Source organism: Carlito syrichta, unplaced genomic scaffold, assembly GCF_000164805.1.
Source record: "Carlito syrichta isolate Samal-C Ts95f unplaced genomic scaffold, Tarsius_syrichta-2.0.1 Scaffold302329, whole genome shotgun sequence".
Lineage (NCBI taxonomy): Eukaryota > Metazoa > Chordata > Mammalia > Primates > Tarsiidae > Carlito > Carlito syrichta.
The window spans coordinates 48,488-65,724 of record NW_007246425.1 but is presented as its reverse complement, the minus strand read 5'-3'; the positions used below and the strand labels follow the sequence as shown (position 1 = coordinate 65,724).

General features: G+C 39.2%; 1 protein-coding gene across 1 annotated transcript in view; it reads left to right on the top strand.

The window, feature by feature from the left end:
* LOC103258692 (protein ZNF738-like) overlaps positions 1-17,237 on the top strand; it is a 39,589-nt gene that overhangs the window by 925 nt on the left and 21,427 nt on the right. Inside the window, exons 2-5 of the mRNA XM_021711512.1 lie at positions 3,247-3,347; positions 5,814-5,893; positions 7,149-7,275; positions 8,091-8,186. Coding sequence (XP_021567187.1) covers positions 5,879-5,893; positions 7,149-7,275; positions 8,091-8,186 — 238 coding nt within the window. The 5' untranslated portion in view covers positions 3,247-3,347; positions 5,814-5,878. The remainder of the gene's footprint in view (positions 1-3,246; positions 3,348-5,813; positions 5,894-7,148; positions 7,276-8,090; positions 8,187-17,237) is intronic.

The window sequence follows — 17,237 nt, the reverse complement described above, 5'->3', positions numbered from 1 at the left end:
GGCGACCTCGCCCGCCGAGTCCTCTCCGGGCAGCTCCGCGCAGCCCCGCGCTCCGGACGTGCGGGATCCCGGAGGGTCGTGGGGCGGATCCGACCGCGTGCGCGGCCGGTGGCGAGACTGTGGTCCTGGGCCCCGGTCCTCCTTTCTCCCCAAGGTTAAAAGGAGACTCCATCACAACGTTCAGGGGTTCGCTTGGACCAACAGCTGGGGCTTGTGGCGTGACGGAGGTGGAGGAAAGGCTTTTATAAGGGGCAAGGGGAGGCCGGCCGTGTGCGGTTGCTGGTTGCAGTCGCCTTGTTTAGAATATCCAGGTGGAAGTCGCCAAGGTGTGTTATCAGGGCCATTGGCAGTCTGTGTCACCGGGTCCACACCCCGTTCTGCTCCGCGGGACAGCCAATAGATTGAGACAAGGAGTTGGAGCAAGGGCTGTGACTTTGTTTAGAAAGGACATTGAAACCGAGAATGTGAGGGGCCGGCGTCCTACAGACCCCTTGTGGGTTGCGTATGCTGTTTTTGGTTTTTATCCAGGCCGGGGGGCGGGGTGGGAGAGGGGGCCGAGAGCAAGAGGTGGCTTAGACCTGCAGACATATGGGCGCCTGGAGCAGTCCTGTAAAGTCGTGTCGTCTCGTTCTTGGTTCGTGGTCTTTTTTTTTTTTTTTTTTAAACGAAACAGTGCACATGTTCCCACTTTCCCAGAGTTAGTCTGGACAGCTGCATGAGTGTCAAGATTATTTTGGCTATGTACAAGCACTAACTGAGGCGAGTGTTGCTCCTGGGTCTGAAATGGAATTAGTTTTGTGAGTCTTTTGACGGTTCATTCGCGGTTGGACACGTGTAAGTTTTGTTTTTTAAGTTAGTAAGTTAGAGGAGGTGTATTTGAGTTAGTTAGACGTCTGGTTTCTGTGCATTTTCACCTCATTGCTGGTCTTAAGAAGAAAAGGCAGAAATGATTTCTGTTCTCTGGCTAATCTTCTACTTGTGACGGGAGGACAACTATCTCAAAGGACAAGGAAAACCCACCCCAGGGAGATGGTGTAAGAACCCACAAAGCAGAAAGCACCTCCGGCACACAGGAGAGCAAGTGCAGGGTCTTCCAAGAGGGTGATCATGAGGCACTTCTGTGAGCATGATGGGAGTGGTGAAGTAGAGTCCGAGCACTTAATCCACAGATACCAGTGTGGAATTGTAATTAACAAAAAGAGAGGTTTCTTAGCCGGCTGGCGACCACTCTCGCTGGACATGCAAGTCCCAAGACGAGGGCCCTGCCTTGCAGCCGGGGCTGCCTTAAGTAGGGCAAAACCACATCCTGACAAGGTTTCGTTCCTTGGCATTTCTTAAGCAGGCCAAACCACAGCATCCTGGTGGCCTAGGTAACAGCCAATCAAGCAACGGCCAGCAGGTTTTACAGAAGCAGAAGAAGCCAGTTATAAGCATAGCCAGCAGGTGCTGTTTTCAGTTTCTGAGAAAACAACAAAAAAAAGCTTTTACAGACTAACTGTGTAGAAGGTCAGACTATATCCTGAACCTCACTGCTGCCATTTTATTTTCTAGTTGCTAAGCCTTTTACATTCGACGGAGTGGCCTGACTTGACACTTGAGTGGGGCATGTCTGTCAGTCAGCACTGCCCCTCCCTAGGTTTGTCACCTTGAAAAGATTAATTCACTTATTTCAACTTTAGTTTTTCATTACCTTCGTTTACTTATTTCAGCTTTAGTTTTTCATTAACCATAAGATATATTTTATCACTAGAATTGAAAGAGTAAACATTTTCAGGAGCAAGAAATAGGTAGATTTGTGGTAAACAAGATTGATCTTGTGGTAAATAAATGTAGATTAACTGGTAAATTGCACAGATTTATGAAAATATCAGTTCCTCTTTTTTTGTAGAGTGGAGAATGACAGTGCATAAATGTTCTTTACTTTGTTATCTGGGTATCAGAGTTTTTTGCCAAATTTTATGAGAGAAAACTTGGCAACTACTAGAAATGTTCACATATAATTATTTACAAAATGATTTGTTATCATGGAGGTAATAATTACATGTTTATTGTCTGAAAGAGGTACATTCTTTTGAAAGAGGTATGTAATGTAAGTGCCTTCCAATTTCTTGCCCCTCATAATCATAAACACTGAGTTTGAGTGATTTTGCTCCGAGTGTTTTCTCATTTGAAACTAACAACCTTAACTGGAAAAGCAGACACATGGCCCAGAGATTCCAGGCAGTGGTCGTTCCTGATTCTGCTAAGGAGGTCATGAAAGCCCAGGTTGTTTTTCCAGGGCAGCCTCCCCTGCAGGTGGGCCCGTCTGTTTACAGCAGTCATGGAAGGAGCCTGTGGTAGTGAGAAAAGCTGCAGAGACCTGGAAAACTGTGGGTGTGCGGGGAGATGTGGCTAGGGTTGGGATAAAAGTAAAGGGTATGATGCTTTCCGGAAGGTGTAATTGTTACTGTCCTGGGGCTGTTTCTAGATATTGTCAAAAAAATTCGAGTTGGGTTAAAGAAGTATTGCAGTAGGGTGAAAGCACCTGCTTAGGATCTGAGAGCGTCTCGAAATTTTGGCAGAAAGGGGCGTTTCTTCGTGGAGAGAAACAAGGAAGATCAGAAAGAGGGTGGGAGGGGGAGCGCAGGATGGAGGGTGGCACGAGCAGATCCCATTTCTGAGAAGGTTCACCCTGAAGTCAGCCCATTCTTAAGAGGGGCAGAAGGGTTGTGTTGACTCACGCTGAGGGTGGGTGAGAGTTGAGGGGCCTGGGGGAAGGAGGGAAACTTAAGCAAAGTCTGGTTTAGAGACGTTTTGTTCTGACCACTCAAGACAAAAGTGTTCATCTAACTGGCTTTGAGACAGGTAAAAAGGGACGTGCCAGGTAAGTCACAATGGGAAGGGGGTTTCTTTGCAGTAAGCTTCTCCTGCAGAACACAAATCATAACTCCCAATCCCAATCATAACTCTTTATCAGAATTCCCTCCTCACTCCATGTCCCCTGCCACTGTCCCTTGCTTTATTCATCTCTTTCAGTGGGTTCCGAGTTGTATCTTTTATAATAAATTGGTGAACATAAGCGAAACGTTTTGCCGAGTTCTGAGAGTATTCCTCAAATCATTGGACTTGAGGAGGGATTTTTGGAAGTCCCTGATTTATAGGCAGTTGCTCAGAAGTAGAGATGACCCTGGGTTTGCAACTGGCATCTCCAGTGAGGGCAGTGTTGTGGGACTGAGCCCTGAACATGGGGTTCTGTGCTATCTTTAGGTGGAAACAGAATTGAACTGTCGGAGAACCAAATGGTATTGGAGACTTGGCTGGTGTCCAGCAGATCCACACATTTGGCGTCAGGAAAAAAGACATAACAGGTCAGAGCCTTAAACTACTCCAGGTGCCTGTTTGGTCCCTGGTGAGAATTGAGACCCTGGAGGATGGAGCAATTCCACGATGTGAGGACGGGACAGTAGAGTGTGTGGAAGTCCCAGAATTAAATTCCCAGCTGCTCAGGTTTCCACAGTCATTGCCTGTGAGTAAATCCTCCTGGGCTGCAGCTCTCAGCAAGAGTGGTCCCCAAGCCTGGGGACATGATGAACCTACTGACTAGCAGTTTGTTGTGGGCTGTGGGTGAAACAGGCTGCTGCCCTGACTGCTCCCCTTTTGTTTCTAAAATCTGGCTGCCTTATAGTTCTGGTTTTGAGTACTTTTTTTTTTTTTTTTTGAGTTGGGAGTCTCACTCTGTTGCCCAGGCTGGAGTGCACTGGCATGCTCACGGCCTCCGCAGCCTTGACCTGCTGGGCTCAGGTGATCCTTCTGCCTCAGCCTTCCAAGTAGCTGGAACTACAGGCATGTACCACCATGCCCGGCTAATTTTTTGATTTATTGTAGAGACAAGGTCTCACCAAGTTGCCCAGGCTGGTCTCCAACCCCTGGGCTCAGGCATTCCTCTTGCCTCGGCCTTCCAAAGTGCTGGGATTACAAGCTTGAGCCACCTTGCCTGGCCAAGTACATTATTTTTTAATGCTGAATTTAATTAATAAGAATATAACCCCCCATGAATCCCCATGGATTGTCACTGGGGAACGCATCCAGATGGGATTTGTTCCAGTTTCCTGGTACTTGGGTATAGAATGAGGAGTAGGTCTGGAGAAACAAACTAGTAGATAACTAAGTTACATGCATGTCACATGGCCTCCAGAAAAGCAGATGAAGTGGTCAAGGTCTCTACAGTCCAGAAACTTTTATCTGTTGTAAATAGGTAAATGCTTGAATTCAGCACCCTGTAGTCTGTACAAAGAAGGGAGGTGTCCAGGGAACTTGGCCTTTTGTTGTTTGAGTTCTGATGTCACTGCCTAAAAGGTCATTCACAGACAGAAGCATTGTTGTTTTCATTATCATCATTTATGTGCTGTATTTAACCTTGTAAAAATAACTCTTTAGCTTCTAATGATAATGTCCTAAAAACGCCTGAGGGGTTTTGGTAACATTGCTTGTTATAGTAGGTTATAAAATAGACAAGGAAGTGGCTTAAATACATTTAAATTATACAAAATCTAGGAGTCAGGTGTCTCTTGGGCAGGTTTAGGAAATAGCCCAGGGACACAGAGCAGAGACCTAGGGCTCACTGCCTGCCCCAGGCTTGCCTGATCTACCTTCTTTGGAGCCTCCCCCAGGTCTGGCCCCACCCTGAAATCTCCCCTCATCAGACTGATCAGAGGAGTTCGTGGTATTTGGTAGCTGCTCCTAGTGTCTCTCCAGAACTGGTGCTTGCAATTTCCCCAAGCCCAAAAGCAGAGGAATGGGGAAAAAAGTATTTGTGTTGTGATAAGTGTGTTGGGTGTGAAGGACCCTGCGTGCTGGCCCTGCTTTCTGAAGTTTGGTGTTGTCGACTGTGGGTGAAGCAGTGTCAGCATTCACAGGAGACTTGGTTTAAAAGCCCATTCAGGACCTGCAGAATCACAGTTTCTTAGAATAAGACCCCAAATATTAAAAGATTTATGTGGAAAAACAGCTTGAGAGGCAATGCTTGTCTAAGTGGTTCTCAGCTCTGGCTTCTAAATAGGATCACATGGCCAGTTTGGAGAAACATCATCACTTGTGTCCTCCCCACAGTCTTCGCTGTTGATCTACATGGAGGCACCCATGTTGTTGTAATTAATTGCCCCCACGTGATTCTAATGTGGAGTTCAGAGTAAAGCACAAAGGCTCTCAGCGTTTGTGACAGTTGATTTCAGAAGGGAGGTCACCTGGCCTGCCCTGCTTGGGTTTGGTTGGCAGGTCAGTGGGGCTGTATTTTCATTGCTGCAGCAGAAATTGCTAGTGTTTGTGGCAAGGGAGGGCACTTAAGGGTAGGAAAGAAGAAATTCACACTTTGGTCTCCATGTGGGAGCTCATTGTTTCTGAATCTGTCCCTGTGACACAAGATAGACAAAAGTGAACTTTTTCTGCACTTCTGGGTTTTACTGTCTGTGGGTGTGGTGGTAGCAAGGGAAGAATTGTGCTCATGGCTTATGCTAAAGGCATATACTGGCCAGGCCTCATAGTTCATGCCAGTAATCCCTTCACGTATGAGACTTAGGGTAGAGGATTGCTTGAGCCCAGGAGTTTGAGACCAACCTGGATAACATAACACATCCATGTTGCTTCAAAAGCTCAAAAAATTTATCCAGGAGTGGTAGCATATGCAGTAGTTCCAGCTGCTTCAGAGTCTGAGATGGAAGAGTCTTCTGCGCTCAGAATGTTCACTCCTGCCTGGGTGACAGGGTGTGACTCAGACTCATAAAATAAATACGTTTAATTTAATTTTTAAAAAATAAAGGCATATTTTCAACATGTAGGTGTGACTTGTCCAGATAATCCCACCTGGAAAGAGATCCCAGAGGAGGAGGAGGAAGAGGAAAAAATGGCTGGTTCTCAGGTAAATGTGTCCCAGGTCAGGGCCTGTGTCTGTTTTCCTATTGGAATGGCATGATTTTAGAACTTGTAAACCTTTACTGCTACTTGTGATGGTCCTGCCTAGTGAGCTTGTTTCAACTAGTTTCTTTTCTTCCTGTGACATTCAAGGACTCTGAAAAACTCTTTCCCTACATACCAGAACCTGCTTTCTCTTTGCTCTCTTCTTTCAGGCCTTAGCTGTCATGCACAGTTCTCACCTTGAATTTATGACCTGCAGTATTAAACTTGTTCCCTTGTGGCTGTGGAACATGGGAAGGCGTGGATACCTGAGATTCCTATTGGAAATGGGGTAGATCCTCAGATACTATTGAGGGATAAAAACGTGTACTAAGTTTCCATCTGGATGCTCTGTCTGCTCCATGCAGAGCACAAATAATAAAATGTACATTTAAGCAGGATGGCAGTTACTGCCCAGAGTAACTCAGGAAGGTCTGAATAAAGGATAATTAGAAGAGACTTGCTCTCTAGGATGTAAAAAAAGACCATATCAGTGCACTTTTAGAAATTACAAAACATGGCAGATACCTGTAACTGGACTTGCACATAGATGTGTGTTTGCCATTCTTAGATTCAGATTATAGTTTATAATTTCTTTTGATTGACAATATCTCAGCCTCGATGTTGTATTGTCTGTGTGCCTTGGCACCTGACACCAATTTGTCTCAGCCACTTGGAAGACTGAAAATGGTGAATCCTTTTGCCCAGAAGGTGGAGGCTGCAATGGCTGTAATTATGCTACTGCACCCCAACGTGGGTGAAAAAGTGATACCCCTTCCAAGTGAAAAACGCAGAAACTCAGACTTACCTTGGATCTCCTGAATCAGGAGCTGCATTTTATCAAGATATTCAATTCATTTTTGTACACATTAAAACTTGATAGGGACCTTCTGACTCACTATGAGCTTTCCATCTGACCAGTGTAATAGCTTATTCTGCATGATGTAAATATAGCACTCAAAAATGTACATGCCTGTGTTTGTACCAAAATTTGTACCAAATTTTATACTAAATCATTCACAAAAGTAAAGTGTCTACACTGGCTGAGTGGATTTTATTCCATCCTTTTTCCTCAGTTAATACATTAGAGAATATTGCTGTATTAAAAATTATCTTACTGAATAATTCCAGTTGTTATAGCAGCTGAAACCTGTTCTCTTCACTCTCATTTCACCTTGAACCCAGGCCACTTGATAAATATGTGTTGTTGTCATTTTCAGGGGCTGTTGACATTCAGGGATGTGGCCATAGAATTCTCTCGAGAGGAGTGGAAATGCCTGGACCCTACTCAGCGGATTTTGTACAGGAACGTGATGCTAGAGAACCACAGAAACCTGGTTTCTCTGGGTGAGGACAATTTCAAGAAATAATTTATCTTCCATCGTAAGGATTTCTTCTTTTCTTTTTTTTGGAGTCAGAGTCTTACTCTGTCCCCCAGGCTGGAGTACAGTGGCACGCTCATGGCAACTGCAGCCTGCACCTGCTGGACTCAGGCGATCTTCCGCCTCAGCCTTCCAAGTAGCTGGAACTATACGCATGCGCCACCACACCCAGCTGATTTTTTGATTTATTGTAGAGACGAGGTCTCGCCGTGTTGCTCGGGCTGGTCTTGAAGCTGTGAGCTCAGGCAGTCCTCTCGCCTCTGCCTCCCAAAGTGCTGGGATTACAGGTGTGAGCCACCATGCCCAGCCATAGTAAGGATTTCATGTCCTTCTTTTGTAGAATATTCTCTGTGAGTTTCTGTTTGTCACAAGTGAATTTCAGATTCCTGCTTTCAAGGGAAACTTTGTGGTTTGTTGGCATAGAAAATAAAAAATAAAAGATCTTTCATTTTGACATAAACCATTACCTATGTTGAACTGATCTGTGTTCTTCACACTATATATTAGTGGTAAGTTCAGAAATTTAGGGGCATAAAATATTGCCGCCCACACCTTGAATTCCAATAGGTGCCATCAAATTTTGATTCACTAGTACTGAGCTAAGGACCCACAAATTTAAAACTCTTTCTAAATGTTCTAAAGGTTTTGTTGGGAAACAATATTTGGGGATTAATTTTCTAGAATCTTGTATAATGTATTCTCTACTGAACACAGTACTAGGTTTGTAATAGGAGAATCCCAGCAAGAGTCATGTTACTTTTTTCTAAAAAAACCAAACAGGCCTTGCTGTCTCTAAGCCGGACCTGATCACATGTCTGGAACAAAGGAAAGAGCCCTGGAATGTGAAGAGACACAACACATTAGCCAAACCCCCAGGTAGGTGGGAGTAAATGAAGCAAGTGACACAGGTCAAGGAGGAAACAGAGCTTAAGATGTGGTTGGGAAGGTGGTCTGCTCCTATGGAAATGGTTCCTGAGAAACCTGGGGTTTCTTCTCTTGCACTCGCAAAAGGACGTCTATTGTTCTGTGCTCTGAAATTCTCCAGAAACTACTTTTCCTTTGGTGACCTTTCTTTAAGGATACAGTGGAAATCAAAGTCTTCTAAATGGTTCACCAGGGACTGCATGATCTGACTGCTCTTCTGTTGCTTTGCGGCTCATGAAAATATCTGCTTATTTATTTACAAACTCCATGTTAAACTATTTTTAAGTTTTCTTTTTGCATCATGTTGGAAACGTGTGAGAGTAGTGGTGATTTTGTTATTTGACTCTGAAATCCCAAGAACACTGCGGACAGATGTTGTATGTTTTCTGCTTTATGATTTCCTAATATAGGGAGGTTTCAAATGTGATTCTATAGAAATTCATACTCCATAATTTTGCTAGAACACAGACTATCTCTCTAGATAGCAGAAAAGCTAATGTTATTTTAATTTTTTTTAGTACGAACTGAGATTGGTAATTTAAATTCTATATACCCCAATTTTTTAAGTATACTATATCACTTAGAACATTGGTAAACATATATTAAATTTCAATGTGTTGCCTTGTTTCTTTTTTCTTTTTCTTTTTTTTTTTTTTGAGTTGGAGTCTCACTCTGTTGCCCAGACTGGAGTGCAGTGGCCGCTCCCGGCCACCGCAGCCTCAACCTGCTGGGCTCCAGTGATCCTTCCGCCTCAGCCTTCCAAGTAGCTGGAACTATAGGCGCGCGCTACCACACCCGGCTAATTTTTTGATTTGTTGTAGAGATGAGGTCTCACCAAGTTGCCCAAGTGCGTCTCGAACCCGCGGGCTCAGGCAATCCACTCACCTCAGCCTTCCAAGGCGTGGGATTACAGGCTGAGCCACCGAGCCTGGCGCCTTGTTTCTTAATAACTTTTATTTTATGATTCTTTTGTAAGTATGAAGCTTAAGATTGGATTATACATAGACATATTCATATGCACATACGCATACATGTATGTCTAGGTATGTGTGTTTAACATCAGAAATTTTTTACAGAAATAAAAATTGTATAACCATGTATTGTGTAAAATATAATGATTTGATATGTCTGTACACTGTGAAACAGTGACTACAATCAAGTTAATGAACATATCAATCACCTTACCTTGTTGCCATTTTTAAGGGTGACACATAATGTCTACTATTTTAGCAAAATTTTTTAGCATACAAGACATTATTATTAACTATAATCACCATGTTATCAACTAGATCCCTAAAACTCACTTAGAACTGAAATTTTGTAAACATTGAACAGTGTCTCCCATTTTCCCCACCTGCAGGCCCAAATGGACCACCACTGTACTTTCTGCCTCTATGTGTACAATCTTTTTTGATTCCACATGAGTGAGATCATGCAGTATATTTTGTGTGTGTGCCTGGCTTATTTCACTTAGCATAATGTCTTATAGTTTCATTCATGAGGTTGAAATTGCAGGATTCTTTGAATTTTTTTTTAAGGCTGAATAATATGCTATTGTGTATATATATTATATTTTCTTAGTGTAGAATCCAGAAATAGGTTGTTTTCATAGCTTGGCCATTTTGACAAATGCTGCAGTGAACATAGGGGTCCGGATACTTTTTTGAGATACTGATTTTATTTCCTTTGGTTGTACACAAAAAGGGAATTTCTGTGTTGCGTGGTAGTTTACTTTTTATTTTTAAAGGAATGTTCATAATGGTTTTCATAATGACTATAATTTAAAACTCACCAACAGTACATAGGATTTCTTTTTCTTCACATTCTTGCCAACACTTCTCTCTTTTGTTGCTATTAGCCGTCCTAACAGGTGTGAAATGATATGTCATCATTGTGTTGATTTGCAATTGCCTGGTGATTGGTGATGCTGAGCACCATTTCATATGCCTGTTGGCAATTTGTATGTCTTTATTGGAAAAATAACTATTCATTTTTGATTTATTTTTCAGTCAAGTGATTGTCATTTTATTGTTTTTGCCTTTGATTTGAATACTTTTCTTGTATATTTTGGATATTAACCTCTTAGTGGATATATGCCTTGCAGATATTTTCTCTTCTCCTGTAAGCCTTCTTCCTGTTTCCTTTACTGTGAAAAAGCTTTTTAGTTTGATGCAGTCTGAGTTGTTCATATTTGCTTTTGTTCCTGTACTTCTGTTGTTATATTAAAAAAATCATTACTAAGACCAATATCAATATCTAGGAGGTTTTCCAAATATTTTCTTTTAAGGTTTTAAAAAAAAAATTTTCTTTTTGAGTTATGGTCTCTTTCTGTCATCCAGGCTGGAGTGTAGTGGCATAATTAAGGTTCATCACAGCCTTAATTATCCCAAAGTGCTGGGATTACAGGTGTGGGCAACCACACCCAGCTGTTTTATTTTTTTATTTTTTGAGTTTGTTTTTTATGTATTATCTCTGAAAACTTATAGACCTCTTACAGCACAGTCCTATGTAGCCGATTGTGTGTGTTATACCTAGGCTAACTGTTGGATGCGCTCTCGAAATGGAACTCATTGTATTTAGGGGACATACTGTATTTTTTTTTCATTTTACTTTCGACCTGTTTGACTCTTTAGAGCTAAAGTCAGTCTCTTAAAGATCACGTTTTGTTAGATCTTGATTTTTGTTACTCCATCATCTGTTTTAAGTAATTAGAGTGTTTAAGGAATTTATATTTAAAGTAATTACTGAAAAGGAAAGGCTTTCTATTGTTACTATTACCATTTTAAATTGTTTTCTGTGTTTCCTGTAGCTATGTTGCCCCTTTTTTTCCTGTCTTCCTACCTCCTTTTGTGTTTTTTTATTTTTTATTTTGTTGGTGATTTGCTTTGATTACTCTTTCATTACCTTTTGTGTACCTTCTATAATATTTTCTTGGTGATTTCTGTGACAAATGGAGAGTACATAAAACATCTTAAAGTTATACCAATACATCTTAATATCATAACACTTTAACTTTAATTGCATACAAGCACTCTGTCTTTGTATCTCCCCTCACTTTGTAATTTATGTCACAAAATGTCTATTGTGTGTCTCTTCACCAAGATGTGTATGAATTTTATGTTTTCAAAAATTCTATAGCAGATTACGAGCATTTTAGACACCATCATTGTGATAGCAGAGAATTTTCTATTTGTGTATGTGGTTATCTTTAGCATAGCTTTACATTTTTATATGGTTTAATATACCGGTCACCATTGCTTTATTTTTCAAGAGAAAAACTCTATTGAACATTTCTTGTAGGACTGTTCTAGCGGTGACAAACACCCTCAGTTTTGTTTATCTTGGTAAGTCTTTATTTTTCCCTTATTTTTCAACTATAGTTTTTCCAGATCTAGTACAGTTGGGTACATATCTGTGAATTCTGCATCTATGTATTCAACCAACCAGGAATCAAAAGTAGTTTGAAAAAAATAGATTTTTGCACCCTGGTATCAAGATATTGGTCTACTTGATACTATCCAAGAAACCTCATAATCTGTATACATTTTACATTATTTTTATTCATTTTTTTCCTGACTCAATATTTATAAATGATACATTTTTAATTTTCTGTTGTTTTTCTGCTTGACTAATACTATTATGTCTTGTAAATTTTTTTTTTTTTGAGTTGGAGTCTCACTCGGTCGCCCAGACTGGAGTGCAGTGGCCGCTCCCGGCCACCGCAGCCTTGCCTGCTGGGCTCCGGCGATCCTTCCACCTCAGCCTTCCAAGTAGCCGGAATTACAGGCATGCGCTACCACGCCCGGCTGATTTTTTGATTTATTGTAGAGATGAGGTCTCGCTGCCCAGGCGGGTCTCGAACCCGCGGGCTCAGGCAATCCACTCACCTCAGCCTCCCAAAGGCGCGGGATTACAGGCCGAATTTTTAAAAACTCTCAGTTATTGTATTCTTTAGCTTCACAGTTTTAATGAATTCTTTTTTTATAGTTTTACTCTATATTGATAATCAACTTTTCTTCATATGTCAATTTCCTATTTTTTTGGTCTGTCTGTGTTATAGTTATTGAGCATGTCTCAGATAATTATTTTGAACTTTTTGTCAAATGCATAAATCTTCATTTAGGGTATGTTTATGGAAATTTATTTTTTGTTTCTTCTGGGATATATATATATATGTTTGTGTGTGTGTATATATATATATAATTTTAAATGCAGCTGCCTATGACAGTAATTAATAGTCTGACTTTTTACAAGGGAATCTGACTTTTTACAAGGGAATGCTGATCATCTGGGCTACAGATTCTGGGTGCTTCTCAAATATTATCTCAGGATGTGTTGACTCTTGGGTTCAGAAATCCCAATAACACTAGGGACAGATATATCACATGTTTTCTGCATTATAATATTCAGTTTTATGGAGATTTCCAAACATCCTACAGAAATTTGGACTGAGTAATTTTATCAGGACACGAAGTATGACATTACATTTTAAAAAATCTAGTCTATTATTACATGAAAACTTTTCTTAGTATGGACTAAACTTAGAAATTTAAACTTTATTTGCCTAAATGTAAAATAGAGTTATGTACCTATTCACCTCATAGCATTCTTAAAGAAACTAATGCTGTAGGTAAATTTGAAACATTGCCAATATATAGTAAAAATTCTATTGTTACCTTTTTTCCTTTAAACTGTCACTTTATAATTTTGTCTTTTTTAGTATATAGAATACCATAACTATGTTTTATATAGTTTTAACTTTTAATTTGCAGTATATTAGTTTGCTTGCAATTTTAGTTTGAAAAGTTCTGGAATAATATGCTTGGATTTATGTCTCATGTAAGAGGTGAATTAGATAATTAGTAAACCTTTCACTTTTGTTTAAATATTTATTTTTTATGTTTATTGCTTGTAAAAAGTTATCATTAGCATTTCCATCCACTTTCCTCAACCTGTATGTAAATAATAGTATCATGTATTCCCAATGGTTCATTTTATATATCAGTGTTTCATACCATGTTTTATAATATTCAAGTTGCCTTCAGCATTTAGCAGTGTAAGGGTTTCCTTCATTCCTAAAGGCTACATTACTGCTTTTCCTTTTGTGTAAAAATAACAGGAGTATATTAATAACATAAAGGAGGTTCAGTAGTTTTATTTAGATGCTTATTTCTTAAATTTTTCTCAACAAAACTTTTTATGAATAATTATAATGCATTTTTTTCTTAAATGTTACTAATCTAACTGCATACTAATGATTCAGAGTGTATGCTTTTCATGGATGCCCAACCACAGTTGAAAATTGCAATTATCTAAAAGGATTCTGTTTAAGCAGTACAACTATGTTTAGTCAGCGTTTTACAGGTTAGAGTTTCTCTTATTTTTATGCACTTAGTATCTAATATATATATATGTATGTATTTTTTTGAGTTGGAGTCTCACTCTGTCGACCAAACTGGAGTGCAGTGGCCGCTTCTGGCCACCACAGCCTCGACCTGCCGGGCTCCGGCGATCCTTCCGCCTCAGCCTTCCGAGTAGCCGTAACTACAGGTGTGCGCTACCACGCCCGGCTGATTTTTTGATTTATTGTAGAGATGAGGTCTTGCTGCCCAGGCGGGTCTCGAACCCGCAGGCTCAGGCAATCCACTCCAATTTTATATTTTTTGTGTTCAGCATTATCTTTTTTGACATCAGATAATTATGTTCACACATCAGTTAATTATGGTTAAAAATAGTAACCTATTATCACGTTGGATACCACATTCAACTCTATAAAACTTTGTTCCAATTAAGAGAATGTGGAACAAAATTCAAATTAAATCAAATATATCTTGCCAGCAAAATTATGTATACACTTGTATGGTTGTATAAATTTTATTTTTGTTATAACATATATATTTGTTAGTGGTCAGTGGTTGTTTAATCTTGTCTAGGTGAGTAGTCATGGAAATTGGCCCACCTTCATCACATGCTTATCAGTGAGTCTGTGTGTGTGAAACAGTGCGAATGAAACACTTTCATGATTGAAGGTAAATTAAACTTTGAAAAGCTTAATTACTTTGTACTCTTTTTTAGGTATTATTTTTTATTTTTAAATATGGCAAAATACATAACAAAATTGACCATCTGAAATATTTTTAAGTATACAGTTTAGTACTGTTAAGTATTTTCTCATTGTAATGCAATATATTTGTGGAACGTTTTTATCTTGTTTTGCAAGTACCCATGAAATCCCACCTATTTTTTTCCCTTCCACCTACACCCTGAAAAGCTTATTATACTTTCTGTGTCAAGGAATTTGATGACTTTAGATCCATAAGTGGAATTAGGTGGTATGTGCCTCTTGTTACTGGCTTATTTCACTTATAATAATATTCTCCAGACTTGTTCTAATTGTAGTACTACAGGGCTTGTTAAGGGCTGAATAATATTCCCTTGTTTGTATATTTCAAATTGTATTATCTTCTGATTTTTGGGTTGTTTCCAACTGTTAGCTTTTGTGAATAATGTTGCAATAAATATTGGTGTGCAAATAACCCTTCCATTTGATTCTAAATGCAAGGATTTATTTCTGTTCTATTTCTTTAGTGCCACTGCCTGCCTTTATGACAGCATCAAAGCGTTTTGAATATTGTAGTGTTTTCATGGCCCTTAGAGGTTTGATATGAGTTTTAGGGTTGCTTTTCTTATTTCTATAAAAAAATGACATGGGGAATTTGGCAGGGATTATTTTGAATCTGTAGATCACTTTGGTTAGTATGTATGCTTCACAATGTTGTCTTCCAACCTTCGTATAAGTATGTTCAAGAGCGTACTGTATGATTTTCACATATTCATAATTATCTGAGTTTCTTTCTGTTATTGATTTCTAGTTTCATTCCATTCAGGTCAGAAAGGATATCTTGGATAATTTTGGTATTTTAAAATGTGTTAGATTTTCTCTTGTGACCTAACAGGTTATCTATCCAAGAGAGTAGTAAATGAGCTATTGAGAAGACTGTATATTCTGCTGTTGTATGGAGTGTTCTCTATATGTGTGTGTATTAGAGCTAATTGGTGTATAGACTTATTCGAAGCATCTTTGCTTATTAATATTTAGTCTGCCTTTATTGTTCATTACTGAAAGGAGGCTATTAAAGTTTCTTACTAGTATTGTGATACTATCTATTTCCATGAATTATGCCAGCATTTACTTTATATATTTGGGAGTCTTGATAGTAGATACACATATATTTTTATTGATTTCTAGTTAATTGATCCTTTTATCATTTTCTAATTGTCCTTTTTTGTCTGCTATATCAGCTTTATACTTGAAGTATGTTTTGTCTCTAAGGCACTTTTTTACTTTAAGTGATTTTTGCCTAATTATGACCACCCTGCTTTTATGTCGTAACCATTTTTCTAGAATATCTTTGTCATCCTGTCACTTTTAGCCAGTTTGCATCCTTAAGTTTAAAGTGATTCTTTTGTAGACAGCCTGAGTTGACTCTTATTTTTTAATGCCTTTAACCAAAATATGGGAAGTTTACTTCATATGTATTTAAAGACATTTTTAGAAGGGACATGCTTACCATTACCGTTTTGGTAATAATTGTTTTTTGTTTTCTTTTTCTTTGTAGCTCTTTTGTTCATCTTTTTCTCTCTTACTAGCTTTCTTGTGTTCTATTCATTTTTATAGTGACATGCTTTGAGTTCTTTCTCATTTCCTTTTGTGTATCTCTATAGCTATTTTCTTTGTTTACCATGAAAACACATAAAATGACTTAAATGTCTAACAATGTATATTAAACTGGTAGTCATATAACATCAGTTGCACACAAAAATTCTTTTTTTTTTTTTTGCATCACCTCTCCACTGTGCTATTGATGTCTCCGATTATATATTTTTCTATTCTATATTTGTTAACAAATATTTGTGGTTTTTGTTCCTTATGTCTATAGCAAAATTAAAAATTGCATGCACCATCATTTTTGTGATACTATAGAATTCTGTGTTTATGTATACAAGGGGAGACCCCCCAAAATCCAGAATTTATGTATAAAAAATTACATATTTAGTACTTGTTTAAACATCAGCTACCTGCAAAGCACTCTTTTAATACAATATACCTATCGAGACACTTTTTTCTCTGCTGAGAACTGCTTTCGAACTTACTAGTTTTGATACCTTTTAGTGCTGCCGTTTTTGGTTTCACCTCATTGACATCGACAAAATGTTTTATTTTGAGGACTTGTTTCATGCAGGAAAACAATAAAATCGTCACTTGGGCTGAGATCAGATGAATAGAGAGGGTAGGGCATGAGGGCCATGTCAAAATCTGCTGGACACTCAGCATGGTGTGGGCAGGTGCATTGTCATGTTCGAAGACTCAGTTACCTGTTTGCCACAACTTGGCATGTTTCTTCCACCACACAGCCTCTCACAACACTAGCGGATACACTGATGCTGATGGGTTTCTAGAACACTTATGTGGTGGTGAAAGCTTGTACTACAAAGGGTCTGTCCTCCAAAAAGATAATTCTAGAGTACTTTTGGGTCCCCTTTGTGTACCATTTATAAGAAGTCATAATTTTAACCAAGTTTGTGATGTTTTCTAGACTATTAGTTTTCAATGAGAAGAACTTCCTTTAACATTTTTTGAAGGGGATGGCTAGTGATGACCTTTTTCAGTTTTTGTGTGTCTTGAAGAGTCTTCTTATTTTTTTCATTTTGAAGAGCAGTTTTCTGGTTGGTACCTTTGTTCTTTCAGTGTGTTTTCTATATAATGCAAATCCCTACTGTCTTGCAAGGTTTCTACTGAGAAATCCACTGATAATCTCATGGGTGCACTCTTATAGATGATACATCAAGCACCTGTCCTTGTCTGTGCCTTTCGCATCTTATCTTGTTTTTGTCAGAGTCTCACTCTGTCATTCAGAGTGCAGTGCCACTTTGATTTCTTTCTCATTTCCTTTTGTGTCTTTCTATAGCTATTTTCTTCTACATACAGTGCAGTGCCACACT